This window comes from Panthera leo, chromosome D2 (assembly GCF_018350215.1).
Source record: "Panthera leo isolate Ple1 chromosome D2, P.leo_Ple1_pat1.1, whole genome shotgun sequence".
In the NCBI taxonomy this organism is placed as follows: Eukaryota; Metazoa; Chordata; class Mammalia; order Carnivora; family Felidae; genus Panthera; species Panthera leo.
The window spans coordinates 71,264,301-71,290,684 of NC_056689.1; the positions used below are offsets into that span (position 1 = coordinate 71,264,301).

Consider the following 26,384-nt stretch of genomic DNA (forward strand, 5'->3'; position numbering starts at 1 on the left):
TATATCTGAAATTTTTCTCCCAGAATCAAAACTTCCCAGTTCCCAGAACTGGTCTTAGAAATTGGTTTGCAACAAGCGTATGTTTATGAGCCATAATTGTCAGTAAAATCCGGCTCTTCTGTGTCGTGTGGGCTGGTGTGGGAAGTTCGTGAGCACTCCTCAGTTTACATAAGTGCTTCCCACATGTCACAAATTAACAACACAGCTGCAGTCGCTTATTTTTGCCTTTATTTTGTCTCAAGTTGGTAGGATTAGTAAAATTCTGTATAAAGCTTTAAGACATGCGTAAGTTTTTCTCTACCTGATGACCTATTTTTCTCCCTTGCTTCTTTTCCTCTAGAGGTACACTGCCATTGGGGAGCTGGGGAAAGCTACTGACACGCTAGATTCCACTGGCAAAGTAACAGAAGAAAAGCCTTACGGTATGATGTTCGTCTAACGTAGTCCTCTTTGTTCGTTCACGTTTAGACAAAGTTTCTGTGAATCCAGAATTTTTTTTTTAAATGTTTATTTTTAAGAGAGAGAGATACAGTGTGTGAGCAGGGGAGGGGCAGAGAGAGAGAGAGACACACACAGAATCCAAAGCAGGCTCCAGGCTCTGAGCTGTCAGCACAGAGCCTGATGTGGGGCTTGAACTCACAAAGCATGAGATCATGACCTGAGCCGAAGTCAGACACTTAACCGACTGAGCCACCCAGGTGCCCCTGTGAATTCAGAGTTTTAAAAATAAATCTCTTACCTGATATTACCAGTGATTATGATAGCTTTTAGTACATTTCTTTGGGTTAATAAAATTGACAGTTTTGATCACATCGTTGCTTATTTGGTATGGGTTTGTTTATAAAGATTTATCATTTGTCATAATTGCCTCTTTTCCTATAATCAGTTTCCTTTAGTGTTCAGAATTCTGCCAAATAATTCTCTTGCCAAAAAACGATTTATGGCTAGGAATTAGGACATTTTCCCTAGTAAATGAAAAAGCGGAGACACTATCTTGTTAGATTTTACCTGTGCCCTCCCATGGCTTATTTACTTATTTTGCAGTTATTTCTTAGCTTTTGAAATGCACCAAGTTCAGTGCTTTACAACTAATTATGTTCCTGTGCTTTTGCAGCATATAAGACAATATGACAGAGGGAAAGCTATTTCTCTGGAAGTAAAACACAACTCACTGGGGCCCACCTTAATTTTTCTACCATTCCTTCTTTTCCTCCTTTAAGTAAGGATAGATAAGTGAGATGGTTTCCTAGCAACTCTCAGAGTGCAGCGCTATTCGTAATGCAGCCCTTGACGTTTTGTACAGTCCGTTCACCTACATTACAATGTCATCAGTCGTGAATTATTTGTAGGCTTTCTGCTGTGTGGGGTTTGTTTGTTTTTTTTGTTTTGTTTTCTGCTTGTGTTTAATGTTACCCCTTCTTAATTTAGCCATCTGGCTGTCCTGTGTTTTGTGTCGAATGCACTTACTGTATATTATGTATTGCCCCAGTGCTTAGGCCAACCTTCTCCTTGGTCATAGTAGCTTCACTTGTCCTGATAAGATTGATATATAACTTAGGATCCTCCTTGATAAATCAAGCAACATAATCAAAAGACAAATCACTGATTTATGTTGATTTTTTAAAGAAACAGATGTTGAATTCTCCTTGAAATTATTAGGAAATAGCAGACCCTCACTTACTGGAAACCCAACCATAATTTTCAACCAGAAAGCTTTTAAAAAAGCACAGGGCAATAGGATGATGTCAGAGATTTCCAGAGTATATAAAATACCTATATAATCATAAAAATGGTGAGAAGGTGAAATTGATAAGACTTCTTAATGGGATGGGGTAGTGAAGGGGATGACGTTGTCAACCATGACCTAGGTTTCTAGGTTTTAAAGCTGGTCATGTGATGGACAGTTCATTGAGTAGGGGATACTAGAATAGGACCAAGGTGATGAAAATACAGTTGACCCTTGAATAGCACAGGTTTGTCTTGTGTGGATCCATTCATACATAGATATATATTTATGTATTAGAGAGAGAGAGAGAGAGAAAGTGTAAGAGCGGGATAGAGGGAGAGAGAGAGAATCTTAAGCAAGCTCCACACTCAGCACAGAGTCTGATGTGGGGCTCAATCCCACAATCCTTCGGGATCATGACCTGAGCTGAAATCAAGAGTTGGATGCTCAAACAGCTGAGGCACCCAGGCACCCCTATAAATGATTTTTTAAAATAAATACAATACAGTACTGTACATGTTTTCATTATGATTTCCTTAGAAACATTCTAGCTTACTATAAGCTATATATAATATAATATATAATTTACAAAATATATGTTAATCATTTGTTTATATTATTGGCAAGGCTTTCAGTCAACAGGCTATTAGTAGCTAAGTTTTGGGGGAGTCAGAAGTTATACATAGGTTTTTTACTTCATGCAGGTTCCATAACCCTAACCCCTGTGTTGTTCAAGAGTTAGCTGTACTTAAACATACCCTTTCTTCCTGCCCTTAAGCATTTTGGAGTTAAAAAAAACTCTTCTTTGTATTGTGCAGTGTGTAACCTTACTTACTTTAAAGAAAACTTAGTTTGTTAAAATCATCTGATTATATGTTGAACTAAGTCATGGAAAAACTAAGTAACTTTCTTCAGGCCCTGAAAGGGATACCTCCCTGTAGTTTATTGAATAGTATTTGTAGTCCCAGAAAAAATGACAGCTCATCGGGTTTGCTTATTGACATGAGTTTTCTTTGTGATTTAAATAAATTAGCAAATGTTTGTCATCTACTTAAACAGGTACCAAGGGGAAGGTAAATGAGACCTCGCCTGTGTCCTTTAGGAACTTGTGTCCTATGGAGAACTTTTGTGTTTAAATGGAAAATGGTCTTAGATTCTAGCCTCAGGCGATTCTAAACAGGTTTTCACCCACGTGACTATCTGGCCGACGTCCAGAAGTTATGTAATACACAGAACAATTCATCGTGCTACCTGTCCTGCATGTTGTGAGACATCCAGCATCCCTGGTCCTCGAATATTAAATGCCGCTGATGTTGCCACCCTCCCACATCACTGTAACAATAAAAATGCAGTTTTTAATTGACTTTTGAGAACAGCTGACATATAGGTCAGGTAACTAAGGCAGTATGCAGTAAATGGCAAATGAATGCTCTTAAGTCATTTTTGTTCTATCTAGACAAATGCTGTTTTTAGCTGTTGTTTCAGATACCTGAAAGTTCGCTCAGAAGAATAAGAAAACAAGTGTGGCTCAGTAGACTCAAAGCTCAAACCATATTAATAATAGGGCCCTTCTGTTCTTTCACGCACCTTCCTTTATCCCTAAATAGCTTTTGACTGTTTGTAAATACACATTTGCGTGTTAATCCCGAAACTGTGGGGCTGAGACCTATCTCTTTTGGTCCTCACTATATTCTTGGTGTCTAGGACAACGTGTGGCATATAGAATAAAGCACAGTGTACGGATAAATAAGGCAGGCAATAGAGGACGGCAAGACGGCAGCCGAGTCGCACAAAAGGCAGAGCATCCTCCTACCTTGTGCTGCTCTTTTCTTATCCCCATCCAGGTATTAAGTCTGGGGCACAATTGCTGGCCTGCGGACACTTGGCTTCATTGTGTTGATCTGCTCTTCAATGAGCTCAGGGCGTGAGGACCATGGCTTCCCAGGCTATCTTAGATGTGAGCCAAGCTTCTGGGAAGGCCTGACTGCTCCTGTGAGAATAGGTTTCTCTCTCTTGTGGCTTTTTTATTGGGAGGCAAGAAAGGTGAAAGGAAAGTGGTATCTCATGCTAATCCTCTGTTCTAAACACTGCAACCCCTAGGTCCCAAGATAGGATGTTACAAGGTCTTTTCCAGTGTGTGTAGCTAATGTGTCTCATGGGAGTGGCTCCTCTCGGACCGTGGTTTGCTGCCCACACTTCCTGGAGGAAGCCGAGGAGTTGAATTGGATCTCAGATTGCAATTTAAACAACTAGGGCACACGCTCTAGTACGGCTGCTGTGTAGATAGGTATCAGTCATCTTGCGGTGCCTTTTGTTTGTATTTAAACCTTTTTATTATAAAATATTACACAAATAAAGAAAAGTGAGCGACACTTAAATTTACAGCTCAGTGAAGTATCACGAAGCAAACCTCAATGCAGCTACCAGGCAAGAAATAGAAGATTCCTAGAAACTCCTTTCGAGCCGCATTCCATATATAACATTCTTCTGTTGACGTTTGGACTTTATGAATAAAGCTGCTATGTGTATTTTGTACCTGTTTGTTGGTGGACTCGTACTCATTTCTCTTGGAAATACACCCAAGTGGAATTGCTGGGTCATAGGGCAATCCTCCTGTACTGGAAATTATCGACAATTTTCAAAGTAATTGTGTAACTTTGGATTTTTACCACCAATAAATGGAGTTTCACTTGCTCTACATCCTGGGCAACACATGGCATTAGCAGTGTTTTTAATGTTGGCCATTCTGATGAGTGTGTAGTTTTATTTCATTGTGGTATTAATTTGATTACTAATGGGATTCAGCATTTTATCATGTGTTTTGGCTTCTTAGCCATATTCTTTTGTGTATTGTTCAGGTCTCTTGCCCATTTGCTTTTTGGGTTTTTTTTTTTTTTTTTTTTTTCTTTCTGTATTGAGTTGCCTTTTTAAAAATTGTAATTTGTATGAGATCTTTGTATACTCTGGGTATGTGTTCTTCTTTTGTTACGTGTGTTTTTCCTACCCTGTGGCATATTTTCTACCTCTCTTGATTGTGTCATGGAAAACAGAAGTTTTTAGCTTAAGTTTAGTTTACTTTATTAAGTCTTTCCCTTTGTGATTAGTCCAGTCCTTTTGGTACCCACTTAAAAAAAAAAAATTCCTCCCCCAAAAGCATGAAGATATTTTCCTGTATTCCAGAAGCTTTATTGTTTTGCCTTTCACATTACATCTATAATCCACCTCCCCCCCCCCCCCCCCCCCCCCCCCCCCGCCTTGTATGCATATTCCTGTATGGCCCAGCACTTTTCCCTACTGCATTGCCTCTTTGGTCACCATCACACACTTTATAGATAATGGGTTTGTTTGGATTCCATTTTGTCACACGGGTCTGTCTATTCTTGTGCTAACACTGAACTATCTTAATTACTATGGTTTTAGACTAGATCTTGATATCTGAAAGAGCAAGTGTATCTGATTTTTTATAGATTTTCCCTATAGGTTTTTTATAGCTTTCTTCTCAAAGTAAGAAAGTTACTTTCTGTACCTAACTTACTGTTTTTTATTTTTTTATTTAAACAGTTTTTTTAAGGTTTTATTTATTTTTGAGAGAGAGAGAGAGAGAGCTAGAGCTCCAGAGGGGGAAGGGCAGAGAGAGAGAGGGAGACACAGAATCTGAAGCAGGCTCTAGGCTCCGAGCTGTCAGCACAGAGTTGGACGAGGGGATCGAACCCACCAATCATGAGATTATGACCTGAGCCGAAGTTGGATGCTTATCCGACTGAGCCACCCAGGTGCTTCTGTTTGTTTTAAATAAGCTCTATGTCCAGTGTGAGGCCTGAACGCAACAATCCTGTGATCAAGAGTCACATGCTCTGCTGACTGAGTCAGTTAGGCACCCCAACTGTTTTATTTATTTATTTTTTATATCATGAGCACACATTGAATTTTATCAAATACTATGTCTTTAGCTGTTGATTTTTCTCCTTACTCAAATATTAAACTAACTTTACATTTCTAGAGTAAGCCCAAATTGATCATGATCTGTTATCCTTTATATAAATTGTTGGATTTAGTTTGCTAATATTTAGTTTAGGATTTTTGCATTTTTGTCTATGAATGAGATTACCTTCTGTTTTTCCTTCCTGTTAATATCCTTGACTGGTTTTAATATCAGAGTTATGCTGACTTCATAAAATAGGTTGGGGGGGGTGGTATTCTCTCTCTTATTCTCTAGAATTTGTGTAAGGTTGGCATCATTTCTTTTTCAAATGTTTGGTAGAATTTATTGGTAGACATCTGGGGTTTTCTTTGTTAGGAAGGTTTTAATCATGGATTGGATTTCTTTTCTAAATATAAAATTTAGTATTTTTTTTATTTCTTGTGTCATTCTAGATAATGTTTTCCCTAGGAATTTGTCCATTTCACCTAAATTTTCAAACTTATTGGTATAGAGTTGTTTATAACATTCCTTTATGACCTTTTAATTTTGAAATGATATCAGACATATTTTTGTAGTTTTCAGTATGTAGATCTTTCACTTCTTTTGTATATGAAATCCCTAAATACTCCATATTTTTTAATGCTATTATAAGTTGAGTTTTAAAAATTTCAGTTTCTGATAGTTCATTCTTAGTATAGAGAAATGGAGTTAATTTTTAAATATTGGTCTTATGTCATTTGCCCTTGCTAACCTCACTAATTTGAGTCACTTTTGTGTAGATTCCTTGTCAGTGTGGATCTGAAGTAGGCATTTTTCCAGGTCTCCATTAGTTCTACTGCTCAGACACGGCTTCTCTGGGGTCCCTGTCACATTCCCTGTGTGTTCAGCCAAGTTTCTTCCTTCTGGATGGTTGGAATTCATCCAACCTTATAAGAGCTTGCAAGAGCTTTGGTGGCAGTTCTTTGGTTAATTTTCTGGCGTCTGTCTTATGTGCAGCTTGGAATTGAGCTGGGCTCAAGTGGACCCCTGTAGACATCTCCTTCTCTGTTTGGTTCTCCCAAGTTCCAGCTGCTGCTGCTTCCCCAAATTCTGATTTTTATTCAGTGAGATTGTTACTGGCTGGTGGATTGTAAAATTCCTTGGTTCTTGTCTTCTTGAAGGAAAGAATTCAGTCGAGAGACTCCGTAGAGAATTAAACAAAGGTTTTATTTAGCAAAGGGAGAGTACACTCCAGAAGGGTAGCAAAAGAGCTTGGTCTATGCAAGATGATGCGATGTCTGGGTGGAGACTGGGTGGTCCCTGGCAGTTTCCTACCTGCCGTCCTCCTTTCTCCCCTCCTGCTCAGGTCTGTCTAGCTGCCTCCAGTAGCAAGATTACAGTGCTCTTTTGGGATTCCCTTCCTTACATCACAGTTCAGAAAGTACCTCCAAGCAAAACAAGTGATCCTCAGAAAGACCCTGCCTGTTTCTTTCTCTTCTCTCAGGGATGATAGTCCTAGCTGTCTGTTGTCTAAGGTTTGAAAACAATTGTGTATTATGTATTTTCCCAATTAAACAGTTTATAGTGGTAGGACTCATCCAGTAACAGTTACTCTGTCATGGTTGCATATTGTTTTTAAATCCATAGTTCAGTTAAGTATTGACTATTATGTTGTAAGTTCACTGGTAGAGTCAACAGATTTTAAGCAAATAATGTGATATGATCTTACATATGTTAATTTTATGAGAATGACTTTTTAAAATTAATTTCACGGGCACCTGGGTGGCTAGGTTGTTTAAGTGTCTGACTCTTGATATTGGCTCATGATCATGATCTCACAATGGTGGGATCAAGCCCGACATCGGGCTTCATGCCCAGCGTGGAGCCTGCTTGGGATTCTCTCTCTGCCCCTCCCCCACTTGCTCACTGTCTCTCTCTCTCAAAAAAAAAAAAAAATTAATTTCAGGGGTATGTAAGTGGCTCAGTTGATTAAGTGTCGGACATCAGCTCAGGTCATGATCTCAGTTTGTGAGTTTGAGCCCTGCTTCAGGCTCTGTGCTGACAGCTCAGAGCCTGGTGCCTGCTTCGGATTCAGTGTCTCCCTCTCTCTCTCTGCCCCTCTCCTGCTCATGCTCTGTATCTCTCTCAAAAATAAACATTAAAAATAATATATCATTTTCAAATGAATACTGCTGGCACATTGAAGATTATAAACAAAGAATAATTACCCAAGTCCTATGACACTTTTATCATACCCATCTTCTTTTACCAAATGTATTTCTTGGATAGTTATTGGATATAATTGCTTTAGAGATTTTATTCTCCATTTCTTTTTTTTTTTTTTTTTTTAATTTTTTTTCAACGTTTTTTATTTATTTTTGGGACAGAGAGAGACAGAGCATGAACGGGGGAGGGTCAGAGAGAGAGGGAGGCACAGAATCAGAAGCAGGCTCCAGGCTCTGAGCCATCAGCCCAGAGCCCGACGCGGGGCTCGAACTCACGGACCGCGAGATCGCGACCTGGCTGAAGTCCGACGCTTAACCGACTGCGCCACCCAGGCGCCCCTCCATTTCTTTTTAAATCCTTTGGAGGTAGAGTCTTTATTGTTAATAATTATTATTTGGATTGGACTAATGGCAAGATTTAGAGATAGCCAGCATGCTTCACTACATACTCACGTAGTGAACATAATAATCATATGATAAAAAAATACTTATTTTATTCTAAAATAGTATATTCACCTTTATTGTAAAACAACTTGCTGCATAGACCTTCTGTCTGGTGATTCAAACTTCAGAAGAATCATTGGCCTGGGTGACTTTTATTTTATTTTTTTTATTTTTATTTTTTAACATTTATTTATTTTTGAGACAGAGAGAGACAGAGCATGAATGGGGGAGGGGCAGAGAGAGAGGGAGACACAGAATCGGAAGCAGGCTCCAGGCTCTGAGCCATCAGCCCAGAGCCTGACGCGGGGCTCGAACTCGCGGACCGCGAGATCGTGACCTGAGCCGAAGTTGGACGCTCAACTGACTGAGCCACCCAGGCGCCCCTTTTTTTTTTTTTTTTTGGGGGGGTGACTTTTAAATGTCCTTTTGACCTTGAGATTCTATTATTCCTCAGCTGATTCAGCAAGAATGTCTTGAGTGCCACTGTAATTGTGTACCTTATATAAGAAGAAAAGCTGCCTTTGCCTTTAAGGGCCTTGGAATTTAATTGGTGAGATAATACCCGCCTATGTATAGTAGGTAACATTTACAAATTGTGTATGGTTAACTGCAGAATGAACAGCACAAACCTAAAATGCCTGAGATGTTAAGTCAGAGAAAGAGACCCTGGCAGAAGTAATGACAAAGAACACGTCTTGTCATCTTATGTTGGGGAGTGTGAGTAAAAGACAACAACTGAAGCAGGAAAAGGAGTATACATTCACAGGAATGTTAGGAAAGAGGCCAGCCTAGCAGAAGTAGAGAGCCGTTTCAGTTTCATTTAGTCTTATTTTGAAAATGTGTGGCTAAGCCATGGACTTAACAGTACGTTGGGATTTGCTCTGCAGTGGTATCAGCAGTGACACTTCTTCAGCAGCCGTGCTTGGTGGTAGCATTGGCCGCCTAGACTTGAAAGCGTTGCATCACTAAGGTGGCACCAGTGATTGTTTTAATGTTGCGGTAGAGCAAAAATTTCTCATGGGAAAATCCTTATCCTATCATGAGCTACATCTGTTTGAAAACCAGTATGAACAGAATACCCATCTGAGAACTGTCTTTTTGGACTGTCAGGTGTTGGAGAAATTCTTTTGAGTTCTGTGGCTCTTCTCTGTTTGAGTCTAGTAGATTCTGGTCTTTTGTTTGACTTGAGACTCAAGGTCACACGAGGTTAAGACTGTCTCGCTGTGTTGATATTGAAACCTGGGCACAGTATTCCGTGCTGTTCTTTAATTTTTTTCTGGTGATACAGTGATAATTCAAGGCACATTAATTAGGTTTTGCTTAATGTTATTTTGTAAAATCAAATGTAACTATGTATTAGAATAAGAAGTTGAAATAAATGTCCTACAAAGTGAAAAAGAAGCGCTGTTATTTCTTTCCATTCACTGTGACTAGTTATACAACAAGTTATAGACTATTTCTATAATTATTGAATATGAAATATACATAGTCATCTATAAATATGAAAATCCCAAATACTGAGTTTCAATGTGTTATAGTTTTCATTTGTTAAAATTATAGAACTATACTTTATTATAGTAATAATATTTTATAGTTAATACAGTTGATATTTTGTGTGAAAGAGTATTAAAGGCTGGAAACATGATTAAGTAACATACCGAAAACTTGTATGTCTTCCTTCAAATTTTCTAAAATCATTGTTAAAAAATGCTTAATAATCATGGTATCCTTGCTGTGTATATTGTCTTTTCGCATTGGCTTATTTTGAGGCAAAAGTCAGACTCCTAAGAGTGTTTGATGAAAAAGAACAGAGAAATTCCAAAAACAGTGAAAGGAGGGAAGGAGACAAATAAATACAAGTTTTCTTGGGGTCAGAACTGAATGTGTGTCAGTTTTATGCCACCGTAGAACTAGCAGGTAAACTTTTTGATGTGGTTGCTACTTAATAATCTTCAATGCTGGGGGCACCTGGGTGACTCAGTCCGTTAAGCATCTGACTTCAGCTCAGGTCATGATCTTGCAGTTCTTGGGTTCGAGCCCCGCTTCAGGCTCTGTGCTGACAGCGCAGAGCCTGAAGCCTGTTTCCGATTCTGTGTTCTTCCTCTCTCTCTCTGCCCCTCCCCCACTCATGCTGTCTCTGTCTCTGTCTCTCTCTCTCTCTCTCTCTCAAAAATAAACATAAAAAAAAAATTTTTTTTTAATCTTGAAAAAAATAATCTTTAATACTGTGTACATTATTTACGGTATTTGATGCCTGGAGAAACTTAGATAACTTAAGCATATTTTTTTTTAAATTAAACTTTTAAATTGATATTTTATTTGACATTCAGCGTTACATTAGTTTCAGGTGCACAACAATGCTTACCATCTGTCATGATACGAAGTTACCACAGTATTATTGACTATATTCTCTATGCTGTACATTTCATTCCCATAATTTACTTATTTCATAACTGGAAGCTTGTATTTCTTAATACCCTTCACCTATTTTGCTCATTACCACTTGTCGTGGCGAGCACTGCGTAATGTATATGTCAGATCGCTGCATTGCACACCTGAAGCTAATATTAGCATTGTATGCCAATTATACTTCAGTTATTTAAAAAAAAAAACTTATATGAATTTTTCTACTTGTTTTCCGATCCCCTCATTTTTTAATGCTGTGGTACCTTTTCTATAGCTAATCCCCCATTTTTCTCAGCTTTTCTAAAGGCTGTAGTAAGCACCAGCTAAATGCATATAAGATGATGGAGTCATTTATTGGAGAAAAAACTGAAGCAAAGGAAATTTAGTCTTAATATTAGACAGTATAAGACTTTCTCCCCCTCTTATCTCATTAATGTGTATGTTATTCATCTCAACACGGTAGAATTTGGCCTACAAATATGTGTTGATAGAAAATTTTTAATTGAGGGGCTCCTGAGTGGCTCAGTTAAGCACCTGACTTCGGCTCAGCTTATAAGCTCACAGCTTGTGGGTTTGAGCTGCGTCGGGCTCTGTGCTGACAGCTCAGAGCCTGGAGCCGGCTTCGGATTCTGTGTCTGCCCCTCTCTCTGCCCCTTCCCTGCTCGTGCTCTGTCTCTCTCTCAAAAATAAATAAACATTAAAAAAATTTTTTAAAAATTTAATTGAAATTTCAGAGCGTTCAATGCTATGAAAATAGCACATATTCTGTAGTTGTTTGTTACCTTTTTCATTTTTTGGCAGATAAAATAACACAAGAAGATATTGAAGGCATTCTGCAGAAATTTACTGGGAATATAATGCAGGTACCTCCCCTGTAAGTTCACTTACTGAATTTGAAGAAATGTTTAATTTTTATTTTTCAGTGTTTAACATCACTTTAATGAGAAAACAAACAAACAAAACGGCTTCCTTCTGTGTATGGTGAAGCATGTTTTGATCCGACACAGCGTCTGCTCCAGTAGAGGTGGGCCTGACTTAGGCAGCTTGCAGAGCTTCCGGCACTCTCTGGGGCGGCGCGATGCCGTCTCCTCTGGCCCTGGACGCTGCCACGGCCTGACATCCGTGCCGTGCCAGTGCTGATGGGCTTCTGTGATTTGCACCCACACGCCTCAGGGCAGGTCTGGAGAGCAGAGAGGTCAGTTTTCCCCGAACTGCTGTGAGGGGCCCGGTCCTGTCCAGTGCCGCTGTCAGAGCTGTGATTCGTAGTCCAGTGGGTACTTTTTTTCAGGCATCGGGACCATTTCCTGTGGGCCCAGAATCGTATGCTTCACAATTCTCAGCAACAAATGAGACAGATGAAAGTTATAATTTATTAAAAGTATAAGAATATTGATTTACCACTTAACCATATCTTTTGTGCACATTACCATTTCAAGCAAATTGCTTTTTATTTTAAAAAAATGGCTGTATCGTTATGTGTCAGGCAAAGTTACTGACAGTTCTTTTAGCATTTAGTACTTTTTATTTTAAAATCTTGATTTTTTTCAAGAACGCTGAAATATCTAACAGGGAAATGGGTCTTCATAATTTTGCTTCAAATGGAAGTTTTAAAAATTTTGTAGGATATGGATAAAGGTTATTTTTGATCATTATTGTTATAAATAAAATATAAGTATGTTTAATTTATTTTAAGAGCAGTTTTAGAAATTTCTTCCCGGGACTGTTCCAAGGATTTCGTAGTCTAATAAAATTTTATCACACAAAGCTAAGATCTGTTAAGTAGATTATCTGCTTCTTTGCATTTTGAAATGTTTTGACAACTCGTATGTGAAAATGAATATTATTGTAATGGAAATTGTTTCAAGGAAACATAGTTGAGACCATTGTGACCAGAGGCCTTGTCACGGTGTCCTTGACCCAGAACCCGGACCAGTGAACGAACATTTGTATAGACCACCTCCACAGAGAAGGTGGAAGGGTAAAATTGACAATATTGCTCATTGGGTGCCAGATTAAGCTTTCGCTTCAAAGAGATTTAGGAATTCCATCGCTGGCACCATCATGGAACAGATTGGAAGGAAAAAAGGAGTCCGCCTGTCAGAGAGATTTTCCATTTAAGTGCCGCTCGGCATCCTTTCTTTCCATGCGGTGATCTGGAGTTATGCTCTCTCATTCTTTCTTAACCTTTTCTCTCTCCTTCACGCCCTGTCTCTCTCCCTCATCTTGCAAGCTATTCTGCATTAAAGAAAGACGGACAGAGACTTTCAACCTTGATGAAGAGAGGTGAAATAGTAGAAGCGAAACCTGCCAGGCCAGTTACGGTGTACAGTCTCTCCCTTGAGAAATTCCAGCCACCATTTTTCACACTAGGTAAGGTGGAAAGACTTGAGATCACGTGTAGTTACGTGTACTTTTATCTCGCATTCAGCTGCTTTCGTGTAGTTTAATGGATGCCTAGGATATTGGAGATTTTTTTAAACTTGAATTTAGGCAAGGTTAGCATTTGTTAATACCTTTTCGAAAACACATTTGATGAACATACTGATAGCTACATGGAAGTTCAGAAATGCTCTCCTAAATGCTTTTCTTATTATCTTATATATAATAATATAAATATCTCTATATTGTAATATACCTATTATATTATAAAGTTGGAAATAACATACCTTCGATCTCTAATGGCAAAGAGTAGGTAAGGGATATACACTTTCAAAATTTTATATCTTGTGTTTTTACTCTCTTATGGATGGGTGTTCCGCCATTTTGGCTAGTACCTGGTAGTGTACATTCAGCTTTAAAATTTAATTTGTCCTTTTAAAACAAAGCATTTTTAGTTTTTGGACAAGAAATTCTAAGGGTAGAGTCATTATTTCTCCCCCTTCTTTGTTACCTGCAAGTTACTGCTAAAGATCTTGACAATGTGGAGACAATGGGTAAGGCACAAGTATTTGCTTACACATGGGGTACATTTTAATTCAGGTTATCAATTTGAATGTATCTACAATTTATATTTGAAATAAATTTAAAAACCAAAACGTTTGTCTCTATTGTTTGGGAATTTGATGATCTCTTAGTTGCAGAAAGTAGTAGCTGAAGCCATGAACATCTATGAGCTGTGAAGAATTGAAAGCTGTGGTTCTTCTGAATTCTCAGGCTTCCTTAAACTGATCCTGCTCTTTCTTAATTTCACAGTGACTACTAACTAGGATTCCCTTGAGAAATAATTTCCCAAAACTTTTTTTTCCCCTATATTCTATTGCTTTGACATACTATTTAAGGTGTATTAAGTTCCTATAGAATGTGGTTTTTGTACAGTTAAAAAAATGAAGTCACTTCTTTAGTTTCCTGATTTTAAAATATTTGACAAATAATGAGAAAAATATACTAAAAAATACCTCATTCCATGAAAACAAAGCAGCTGGGTCGGCACGGTAGATATTATCTATGAAAGGAGGAGAAGCTTGAATTTTTCTGATTGCATTTTAGTTGTAAATAGTTATTACGTTCACTTATTTTGTAATAGGCCAAAAGAGTGTCTTTTCACCAACGTCAAATATAGTGCAAGAGTGATTATATACCTACTTTGATCCTCGTGCTCGTTTTTTAATCTCAGCTGTGGTTCCCAACCTTGAGCCGATGGGGAAGAAAAAAGAAAATCCCCAGGTAGTGAGTTTTGATTAATTCCCTCAAGTGGCTTTCTTTGTAGGATAAGACTATAAGCACCAGGAATGTAGTCCTTTGTGTGGAAATTCAGGATGTCTTGTGGACGAATGAAAATAATCCAGAGCCCTGCTCTTAACCAATAAGCACATAATCTACTGTGAAGATGTTTACATATGCAGTCACTCTGGAACATTGTGTAATTTTAGTTATTTTATGACTTCTTCAGGAATATTTCCAAGAGAACATTTACATAGACTGAGCTCTCCACGTAGTATATTTTCCCAAACATAATTACTATCCCTGATACGGGGTTTTTGTTGTATTTTTTGAGTGTACCCATCTGACAATATCTTAAAAATCTACAGTTTCTGATAACGAAGCTGAGATGTCCCACCTATTTAAAACCGACTAACTGGAAAAGGTGTAAAAATCTGAAAATGTTTTTTTAAACGTCCAGCTCATAATATCAAAGCTGAGACTCCTCACTATTTAAAACCTATTAAAGGAACAAGGCTAAAGGAATTACGTGGTGTGACTTGCCAGTTTTTTAAAAATGTGTTCATGAGTTTCTGCTGTTTGCTCTCTCCACACTCTGACTTTTCAATCTCACAAACACATATGCTATTGGATGAATAATTTATGTTTTAGCACATAAATATTTTATCACTCGATTGTTTGCATAGTGCATTTTTACATTTGTTTAGGGGCATCATTTCTATGTAAAGTGGATTTCATGGGAGGTTAGCAATTTACCATGTCACTGTTAACATTCCAGATGTTGAATGTGGAGGAGGTTTTTATATCAGAAGCTTGGTCAGTGACATTGGCAAAGGTAAGCATAAAGATGAATTATGAATTATCATTTAGAGAGTAATACTCGCTTTTGATGGGAAGAGGGAATTTTCTATTTTTCATATCTCTGAGTGCCGGCCTTAGGGAACTGTACCCTTGCTGCCTTCAGCTTCAAAAGCATTGTAGGTTTATGGCATACAATTATCAGCATCAGCAGCTGCAGTGAGATGCTTGTAACAACAGGAGACAAAGAGAGAGAGAGGAGCAGAAAATGAAGATGGGAATAATGAAGGCAAGAGCCAACATAATTGCAAGTATGAAAGATTTTAACTCAAATGGGATAAGATAAAAAGATGGATCCGTCTCAAAGTTACTTTCATTGATGCAAGTAACATTTTTTTTAGAAACTGGAAGGCATAGTCCTACAAACAGCTAGAAAGTTGCAGTCCTGGCCCTGCCATTTCCTGGCGGTTGTGGCACCGGACAGGTCAGGTTACCTCATCTGCAGATGAGATTAATAGTTCCCTCCTGGGTTTGCTTCACGGTTAAGTAAGAACAGTCTGTGTAAGTTCCTTGTGGCCTTTGAAGCAGTTTATAAGGTGAGTTACTAAATACCATTTTGCTACTTCGTCATTTGTCAAGGCTCTTGGTTCTTAGATTAGCTTATTACAGTTTTACATTTGGGGTGGTTTTGAGAGGTTTGAATCCGAGGTGTTCTGTCATTTGAAAAATCATGATGACTGTGGACTACTGAATCGTTGACCCTGTGGGTTTTCTTTTCGCCTTTTGTTTCCGTAGAACTGTCTTCCTGTGCCAACGTCCTAGAGCTGACCCGAACCAAGCAGGGCCCATTTACACTAGAAGAGCATGCCCTTCCTGAAGACAAGTGGACAATTGATGACATCGCCCAGTCTCTGGAACATTGCTCGTCTCTTCTCCCGGCAGAGCTGGCACTTAAAAAGTCAAAACCTGAGGAGTCTAATGAACAAGTTTTGAGCTGTGAATATATAACCCTAAATGAGACAAAGGGAGAAGAGGATATAATTAAGGCCTCTTAAGATTGGCTTGGGGTTGTCGTCATTTCTTGGTTGACATTTGAGTCCTGTGTACAGAATGGCAAGCTACATGCAAGAGATGAACAACTGTTCTTTTTTTCTTCCCGCATGATTTTTTTTTCGCATGAAGAAAAATGTCCATCATTGACAGTTTCTCTGGTGTACAATTTATCTGCTCTACATTATAAATAGCTTTGCAGTGACTTATTCAGTTCTTTGCCTCACTGTGAAATGTTGTTTTAGGATGTTATGTTGTTCAGTTGGATTCAGGAAAATCAACCTTCTGATTTGGATCTTTCTTCAGAGTCTTTTTCTAATCAAAGAAAAAAGAAATACAAGCTATATGTTTCTTTGGTGTCACAAGACTGAATGCAACTTTGACTTTGACTTTATTTTGGCTTCCTAGTGGCTCTATTATACTGAAGTTCTTATGTTTGAAAAGACCATTATTTAACTTACATTTTGGAGTTTACAGTTATTAACATTTACTTGACAAGACTTGTACTTAACCTGGTAATAGCTATGTTTGTTTAGCTCTTGGAAACGGATAAACTTTTATAATAAATATTTGTAAATAAACCAAATTGTTGCTGCTACCACTAACAGAATGTAAGAAGACTAAATATTTAGTTAGATTCACGTCTACCATGAGCGCAAAGGACAGCCCCGTGGCTTATACTTGGCAGCTACGTGATCTTTTCCTGGTGATTTCATCCATACAATCAACCGCCCTGTACCAAGTTACTAAATAGCATAATTTTTTAAAAAGTAAGCCAAGGAATGTGTCTTCAGTTTAAAATTTCTTTTGTCTATTTTTTAGTATTTATTTATACCTCTACAGGGCATTAATCCCTGTGATACGGTTTTTTTTTTCTTTAGTTTGCTCTTTCAAATTATATTTATAGACGTCGAGATAGCTGCCGTACATGTCTAGCTAATCCCTTCTGCTCTAAATATTTTAAAAGTTATTCGCCAACATTTTCATTCAAATAGCTTACTGAAAGTTCCCTAACCCTTTTTAACATAATTTTGGAAATGTAGTCACAAAATGGTACGTTTCACATATAACGAGTCCTTCATATTTTTATTATGGGAAAGCAATATATTATGTGGCCAGTCTTTAGAAATGTCCAAATTCTGCTTCGTTTATTCAGATAAATATAGTTTCTAAAGGAAGAATAGTTTAAAATTTCATAAATCAGATGTTTCTAGATTTTTATGGATTGCCTCTCTTTTAAAAGTAGTTGCCTGTTTGCAATCTCCAAAAATTTTAAATCTGTAAAGTCATGGGATTTTATTTGTAGTTAACTGAATATAAATTCAGTACGAAAATTTATAAAGCATATATAGCTTTTTATATATGGAGCGTTTTATCACATTGGCAAGGTATCTTAAATGAAAATATTAAAAGTAATTCTGACACACAAAACTGTAAGGAAAAGAGTTTGCTATCTCAATGCATTAACATAAAATACCAAACACACAAATTTGTAAGTTTACAACTTTAAATTATATTTATAGACGTCGAGATAGCTACCGTACATGTCTAGCTAATCCCTTCTTCTCTAAATATTTTAAAAGTTATTCTCCAACATTTTCATTCAAATAGCTTACTGAAAGTTCCCTAACCCTTTTTAACATAATTTTGGAAATGTAGTCACAAAATGGTACGTTTCACATATAACGAGTCCTTCATATTTTTATTATGGGAAAGCAATATATTATGTGGCCAGTCTTTAGAAATGTCCAAATTCTGCTTCGTTTATTCAGATAAATATAGTTTCTAAAGGAAGAATAGTTTAAAATTTCATAAATCAGATGTTTCTAGATTTTTATGGATTGCCTCTCTTTTAAAAGTAGTTGCCTGTTTGCAATCTCCAAAAATTTTAAATCTGTAAAGTCATGGGATTTTATTTGTAGTTAACTGAATATAAATTCAGTACGAAAATTTATAAAGCATATATAGCTTTTTATATATGGAGCGTTTTATCACATTGGCAAGGTATCTTAAATGAAAATATTAAAAGTAATTCTGACACACAAAACTGTAAGGAAAAGAGTTTGCTATCTCAATGCATTAACATAAAATACCAAACACACAAATTTGTAAGTTTACAACTTTACTTATCTTGTGCCCCGCAGTTTGTCCCACTCAGAAGTGGAGTCTGCCTCTGTCTGCTGGGGTGGCCCAGGTGATAGGTCATCAGGCATTGCCAGTTAAGGTCCAAATAGAGGAAAATTTAGGTTTTAGGAAACAGTTGGGGCATTTCTGCTCTATTTCTCAACTTAAAAATTGCCATGTATAAATTTACTGGTGGAGAAGAGTAGAGATTATATATCTTTTTCTTAATATTGAAAACATTGAAGAAAATTTTGCCAAATAGAAAAATTACCCACAATCCTCACCATCCTGATGCAGGGACTTCAGAACTTTAATTTTGTATTACCATTTTCCCTTTTTGGTTTACATAATTACAGTCTTAAGACACCTAAATTTTCTAATCGACTGTTTTTTCATTTCATGTTCTGAGATTCTTTGTATTTACTTTTGATAATTATTATTTTAATCATATTACTTCATATTCAGTTTATTTAAACCATTATCGTAATTCTTGAACTCTGAAGTTATTTTCAGTTTTACTAGGATCAATTCCTGGGAGTGGGATTATTGGCAGAATAAGAACACTTTTATGGCTCTTCGTATGTTTGCCTTATTGCTTCCCAAAGAGTTATAACATTTTACACTGGCACCATTTAAGTATCTCCGTTCATTAAAAGTTTACAGCTTTGGGTGGATGTTTTATATGTTGTTGCTAAGGTAGTAAGTATAAGAGTTCAAAACTGCTCTTAATTTGCTTTTGTGTGACTTTTTCGTATACTTTGTTCATTTATATAAGTAAATGTCTTAATGGTTTCTTTATACATTTGTATGAATTATTTCTGCAGTAAATACTTGGTAGCCAGTATTTTCGTGGTCTGTTGTCTTTTTAATTATTTTCATTTTTCATTTTTGCTAACTAGATTTACGAATGTTAATAACTGTTCCCCTCTTATAGTGGTCAGATTTATGAATATATGAATAGTTAAAATTATTTTAACTTTAAAGTATTCTTAACTCATACACAGCTGAAACTGATCAAAATGCTCTGAAAAGTTCCAAACTCATCGATAAATACTAGACTCTCAGGAGAAAATGAATTTAAGTACTGATTGTTTTGTTTTTTTCATTATGTAATTCTAGGCCTAAATTTAATGACATGGTAAAGTTGTTTTACTTGTAAGAACTTCTTCCTGAAAATGTTTCAACCTGGAACATACCAAATTACTTTCTCCACTTTAGATTTTTTTGTATTTCTGAAAAATATTTTCATCTTAAAAGTCATCACAGGTGGTCATAGGATTATTTTATGTATGATTTTGAAATTTATGAGCATTAAAAGTAATACAGATTTTCTAATTCAAAATCATAAAATTTGAATAAGGGCTAAGCTCACATTTTCTTATGCTGACTAGATCTTTTCCTCTTAAATACTTGAATACAAGCTACTGATCCATCATCAGAAATGATTAATTTTGTAAAAAAAAAAAAAAAAAAAAAATAGTGCTTTATATATCAGGTCTTCAGTGCATTTTATACTTCTCTGACCAGTTTGAAATTTGTGTCAGACTTAAAATGGGCACTTAGAGGTTCATTTAGATTGTGAGTTCTATTTCAAAGGAAGAAAGTAATTTACCTTCTGTCATTATGTATATAATAGAGAAAATGTCATTGAAAAGGCACTCTAAAATGTTGGAAAGAATTTAAAGAGAGGAATATAATAGATAGCTTATGTATTGAAATCGTTATGATGGCCTTGTAGTCAAATCTTGAGAAGACTTGTCCCGACACTATTTCCTTACAGTATGTGTGGGCAGCCCTAGCCTGGCCTAATCATTAAGTATCATTTGTTAAACACTTACTACATGGCATTTGAATCAATAATGCCTCATATTTTCAGCTTGAGTTCAATTCTCTTGATGAACAGGAATATTTCAGATTGCTGTTATAAATGGTGATACCAGCAGGAAAGTTGAAGTCAGAATTTACTATTTTGTTCTTCTTACCCATGACTCTTTTTTTTTAAATTTTTTTTTTTAACGTTTATTTATTTTTGAGACAGAGAGAGACAGAGCATGAACGGGGGAGGGGCAGAGAGAGAGGGAGACACAGAATCGGAAACAGGCTCCAGGCTCTGAGCCATCAGCCCAGAGCCGGACGCGGGGCTCGAACTCACGGACCGCGAGATCGTGACCTGAGCCGAAGTCGGACACCCAACCGACTGAGCCACCCAGGCGCCCCTTACCCATGACTCTTAAAATATAACATTAAGATAGTTTCTGTCTCCACTATTAATCAGCTTTTTGATCCAGGCAAGTCAATCTTTCAGGGCCCCAGTTTTCTTATCTTTGAAACAAAGGGGGCGGACCAGTCCATCTCTAAGAACTTTTCCATCTCTAAAATAGTAGGCTTCTGAGTACAAAATAAATGTGCATTTCTTCAGAAACTCATAACCTGAATTTGTGTTGTTCATTAAATTCTCTTCCTTTGTCACTTTGAATAGTGCATTTCTTCCATCCAGTTGTATTAGATTTACGTCCCATCTTCTCATTTTGTTTTATGTGTCTAATTACTCTTTCATATTTTCTCTCTCTGCCCTCCGTGCTGTAGCATGGGGAATTTCCTTGAATCTTTTGCACGTAATGAATCCCTTCTGCTATTTCAGTTTACTGCTTAACAATATATTCATTTTAATGATTATTGTATTTTTAGAAAATTTCTAGAATATTTTTTTCAAAATCCCTCTTGTGTGCCGTCTTGTTCTTTCATCAGATTTTAGTTTAAATATATATATTTAAATACAGCTTAAATAGTATTTTTTTTTACTTTCGCTGAAAATATCTATACAGAAAATTGCACATATCATAAATGTATAGCCTGATGAATTTTCACAAGGCAAACACACGTGTAACCGGCAACCAAATCAAGAAACTGAACATTACTAGCCCACCAGAAGCCGCCTGAAGTTCTCTTCCAGTCACTAGCCACTGACCCCCAAACTACCACCAAGGGTAATCACTTCTAACATTATAAATTATTAATTTTCTTTTGTGCTTTATATATACAGAAGCATGCAATATATACTCTGATGTCTGGCTTTTTATATGGATTTTTTAATTTACTTCCAAGTTAGCATATTGTGCAACAATGATTTCAGGAGTAGATTCCATAATGCCCCTTACCCATTTTAGCCCATCCCCCCTCCCACAACCCCTCCAGCAACCCTCTGTTTGTTCTCTATATTTAAGAGTCTCTTCTGTTTTGTCCCCCTCCGTTTTTGTATTATTTTTGCTTCCCTTCCCTTACCTTCATCTGTTTTGTATCTTAAATTCCTCATGAGTGAAGTCATGTATTTGTCTTTCTCTGACTTATTTTGCTTAGCATAATACACTCTAGTTCCATCCATGTTGTTGCAAATGGCAAGATTTCATTCTTTTTGCTTGCCAAGTAATACTCCATTGTATATAGATACCACATCTTTATTCATTCATCCATTGATGGACATTTGGGCTCTTTCCATACTTTGGCTATTGTTGATAGCACTGCTATAAACATTGGGGTGCATGTGCCCCCTTCAAAACAGTACACCTGTATCCTTTGGATAAATACCTAGTAGTGCAATTGGTGGGTTGTAGGGTAGTTCTATTTTTAATTTTTTGAGGACCCTCCACACTATTTTCCAGAGTGGCTGCACCAGTTTGCATTCTCACCGATGTCTGGCTTCTTTTGCTCAAAATTACATTTGTGAGATTCTGCCATCTGGTTGCCTATGGTTGTAGGCTATTTATTCTCCTTATTGTTTAGTATTCCATTGTGTGAATATACCGCCCTTTATTCATTGTACTGAATGACGGGCACTTTATTAGCTTTCAGCTTTGGGTATTTTTTTTTTTTAGTATTCCATTGTATCTTATTCTATCTCAATTTTGGCTTGCTACTTCTGCCTCTTTTAAAAGATGCCTTAGTGTTTGATGTAGGATTTATGATACACGTCTTCAACTTATCACAAATTCCCTTCATTGTACCACCTCATCTATCATGTAGACACCTTATAATAGTATATTTCCATTTCTTATCTCCAGTCTTTTGTGCTGTTTTCATATATCTTACTTTAACATATAAACCCTATAATATGTTGGAATTTTGTTGTTCTTTGTTTTTACTTTATCTCTTTAGACCATGGTTCAGCAAACCTTTTCTGTAAAAGTCAATTGTAAATATTTTAGAGTTTGCAGGCGTATGGTTTCTCTCTCTTGCAGCTATTCACCTTTGCCACTAGCACGAAAGCAGCCACAGACAATACACATAAATGAATTATGTTCCAATAAAATATATTTACCCTCATACTGTAGCTTGCTGACCACTGCTTTAGTCTGACAGTTATCTTTAAGATTAAAAATTGTAAAAAAAAAAAAAAAAAAAGTATATTTATCTATGTCCTGGTGTTCTTCATTTTTCTTATGCAGAACCAAATTTCTTTCTGCTATCATACTCCTTCCTCTTGAGTAAATTCCTTTAATATATTTTTAGCACAGGTCTAAGAGCAATGAATTCTCTCAGCTTTTGTCTGAAAAATGTTTATTTCATCTTCATTTTTGGAAGATATTTTTGCTGGGTATATAAATCTAGGTTGGTTAACATTTTTTTCATTCAGCACTTAAGTTGTGTCATTTAATGATCTTCTGAACTGTATAGTTTCTCTGTTGTCTACAAGGTTTTATTTTTTATTTTTAGCAGTTTGACCCTGACGTATCTAGGTGTATTTTTCTTTGTATTTACCCTTTTGGGGGCTTCTGAATTTCTTGCATTTTAGTTTGTTTTCTTTCATCAGTTTTGGAAAATTCTCAGCCATTTTCTTTTCAGATATTTATTCTACTCCATGCTCTCTTTTTTCTCCTGGGACTCAAACTATTATTATATTCAACCATTTAAGTAAGATTGGCATGTCGCTATTGGATGCTCTGTTGTTGTTTTTTTTTTTTTTTTTCATTTAGATTTCAGTTTGGGTAACTTCTAGTGACCTGTCTTGAAGTTCACTGATTCTTTCCTCAGTCCAGTGTATAGATACACCTATTAAATTCATCTCTGATAGCGTGTTTTTAATTCTAACATTTTGATTCAGTTCCTTTTTTTCTGGTTTTTATCTCTCTACCGAAATTCCCTTTCTGTTCATACACGTTGTCTACCTTTTCCACTGAGTCCATTAACATATTACAGTTATTTTAAAGTCTTTGCCTGTTAGTGCCACCATCTGGGTCATACCTTAGTCTAGTTCTGCTCATTGTTTCGTCAAAGTCTTTTTCTTTTCTTGTGTGTGTGTTTCATAGTTCTTGATTCAATGCCAAATACTGTGCATAAAGTGGACTGAGGTAAATAGTATTTACATCTGGAAATGGGCACACATCTTCTATCCAGCCATTAGTGTGTGACATTAGGGCAGTCTAATCAATGGTTGAAATAGGTTTGGGTTTGTTGTTATTCTTACCATTAATGTACCAGACTTCTAATTGCTATAGAAGTGAGTAAGCTGCTGCCACTGTGTTTAGTGGAGTCGTGAACTGTGGGATGATTTTTCTCAGTTTTTCCCTGCATGCTCACATTTCAACAAGTCCTTCATACCTATGCCACAGAAGGAGTGTGACCTATGCTTTTTCACCTCTCCCAGGGGTGAACTGCTGTTGCTGGTTACTCGGTGGGCTTCAAGGAGGGATTTCTTGGTTCTCTCATCCAGCCTCAGTCTTGTGCTCTTGGACTTCAGGAGTGGGTTTTTTGGGGGTTTTGTTTCTTGGTTTTTGTTTTTGTGTGTGTGTTGTTGTTGTTTAGCAATTCTGCCCTTTCCCAGTAGTAACAGATCTCCACTTTGTATCAGTGCAGGATCCTGAGCCAAGCTCATTTTTTACCCTTCCTGCAGTGGCAGGCAGCTTTTGCTTCTGCCCTTCTACCAAAGGCAATGGATCTTTGCTTGGGCCTCTTTTTTCTCCCCTCAAAGTTTATGGTTTTTCTTCTTATAAGGGAAGGGTTCATGTAGTGGGTGGGTTTTGTGCCTGTGTGCTACCCCACAGGGTCTCTCTCAGGACTCCTGCCCTGCCCTCAATCTTTCTTACATGCACCAAGTGGAGACCCATGGAAAAGAACTAGAAAGAGACTTCCTTTCTGTCTGGAACTCTCCAAATTCCTAAATTGTCATTCTTGGCCTTCAAGAATTTATTACAATTTCAGCTGTTTTCCTCTTACCTGCTTTGATGAGCTTACCTGAGTTGCAAAACTCTAATGTTGTAGTTAATTTTATATCCTTAGAAAATATGTTGATCCATTGACTCATGGCAGAGCATTTCATAAATTAGCATTCGTGTGTTTAAGGTGCTTTGAAATCATATGACTTTTGATTCTTCCAGTATAGGTGAGAAAATTAGAGCGTAGAAAGTAACTTTTCTCAACTCCAAATTAATGCATTAGTCAGAACAGAACTTAGAGACCAGGTATCTTAAGTCATTAATAATCTTTTGGTTCACAGAATTGACCATATGAACCTAAAGGTGACGAATAGGTGATTTTATTTTATACAATTTAAATATGTCAATTGTCAAATATTCATGACTACTTTTGCATGGGAAAACCATATATAGCATACAAAAGAAGTCTTGAAGATATAGTCCAAGCCTTTAAGAGGTTTTCACTCACTTAGTTCACTTACTTCCTACATATAAAAAGAGGAGTATGGTCCAATACTGATACCCATGAGTATTGGTATTTGCCAAAAAGTGCTAATGATGTTTTGTGGAGCAATGATTAGTTTTGCAAACGTCTGTTGATCTCCAAATGAGAACAGAGGAGGGAAATCACCTATCTAGCGATGACAATAGGTGCATCGAGGAGGAGGGCCTTGAACAGTAGATAATATTCAAGGCATTAAGAAAGGAGGGGGGAGTAGTTCCAGCCAAGAAGGCAGTGTACCAGGCCTATTCAGTCAGGAAAGAGAAGGTCCAGGTGGAGAAGAGCAGTCGCATTAAGATGTGGTCGGAAAGGCAGACTGGCATTAGGTCATTTGGAACCTTGGAAGCCAGAAATGAGTAAAGCTCCAGAGGAGGGACTGGTTTACATGGGTGCTTTATTTTAAGGGGATTACTCTGGTAGTGATGTGTGGCAAGAGCTGAAGAGGTTGAAACAGGAAGCAGACAGCCCAGTTTGAATGGAATTGGGTGCACGGATTCAGGACTGAGACAATAAAAAAAACTCCAAATTAAAGTATCATCAGCTAATCTATGTTCAAAGGGACAGTTTAAAGGAAAATTGACCTTATTCAGTGACTTATTAGGTAGTTGAGGGCTAGGGAATTGGAGGACAAGATGATTAGCAATAGCCATCAAATACTGTATCTAAAGGGAACGAATCTGAATTTGTGTAGAAGAGTAGCATTTTCTTGGGTGCCGGGTAATCGGTAGAGGCATCTATGCTAACAACAGCTATTGTGCTTTGTTCCTTTTGAAACCACTAATAGTTCTCCCCTAACCAAAGAGCCTCCTAGAAAGAACCACACCTCCTCATTTCTCTCCAGTGTTTGGCACATAGGTTTGTTGAATTTAATCTATGGTTAAAGATTCCCAATTATTATTTGAAATATTAAGTCATGCTCAGGGTAGGGAACATGGGCTCTGATGTCGTAGCTCTTCCAAGCTCTACTGCTTTTCGCCAACTATTAACCTTAGGCAAGTTAACTTCTCTGAGCTCCCGTTGCCTCATTTGTAAAGTGGGGATATTAATAGTGTCTGCTTCGTAGACTTGTGAAGTCTCAATTGGGTCATTCAGGTTAAGTGTTTAGTATGACTCTTAGAACTTAGTAAATAGAAAACAGAAGCAAATGCCATATACCTGATTGATACGTAAGGGAAGGATAAACCTGAAATTCTCATGGCATATGGTTCAAAGTATACATTTCAACCATGCTTTATAAGATATTGTTTTGATAGGAAGAACGGAGTTGAAACAAAGAACTCCTGGCAACACAGATTATTAAATGGTGCAATAGGCCATTGGTGCAAGCAGAAAAAGTTGTTAGAGAATGTAGATGTTTACC

The 26,384-nt window shown here is 37.1% G+C and overlaps 1 protein-coding gene across 1 annotated transcript in view; it reads left to right on the forward strand.

Moving 5' to 3' along the window:
- TRUB1 (TruB pseudouridine synthase family member 1) overlaps positions 1–19,132 on the forward strand; it is a 38,181-nt gene extending 19,049 nt beyond the window's left edge. The window contains exons 4-8 of the mRNA XM_042908541.1: positions 341–422; positions 11,504–11,576; positions 12,933–13,072; positions 15,141–15,197; positions 15,956–19,132. Coding sequence (XP_042764475.1) covers positions 341–422; positions 11,504–11,576; positions 12,933–13,072; positions 15,141–15,197; positions 15,956–16,215 — 612 coding nt within the window. The 3' untranslated portion in view covers positions 16,216–19,132. The remainder of the gene's footprint in view (positions 1–340; positions 423–11,503; positions 11,577–12,932; positions 13,073–15,140; positions 15,198–15,955) is intronic.
- The last annotated feature ends 7,252 nt before the right edge of the window (positions 19,133–26,384 follow it).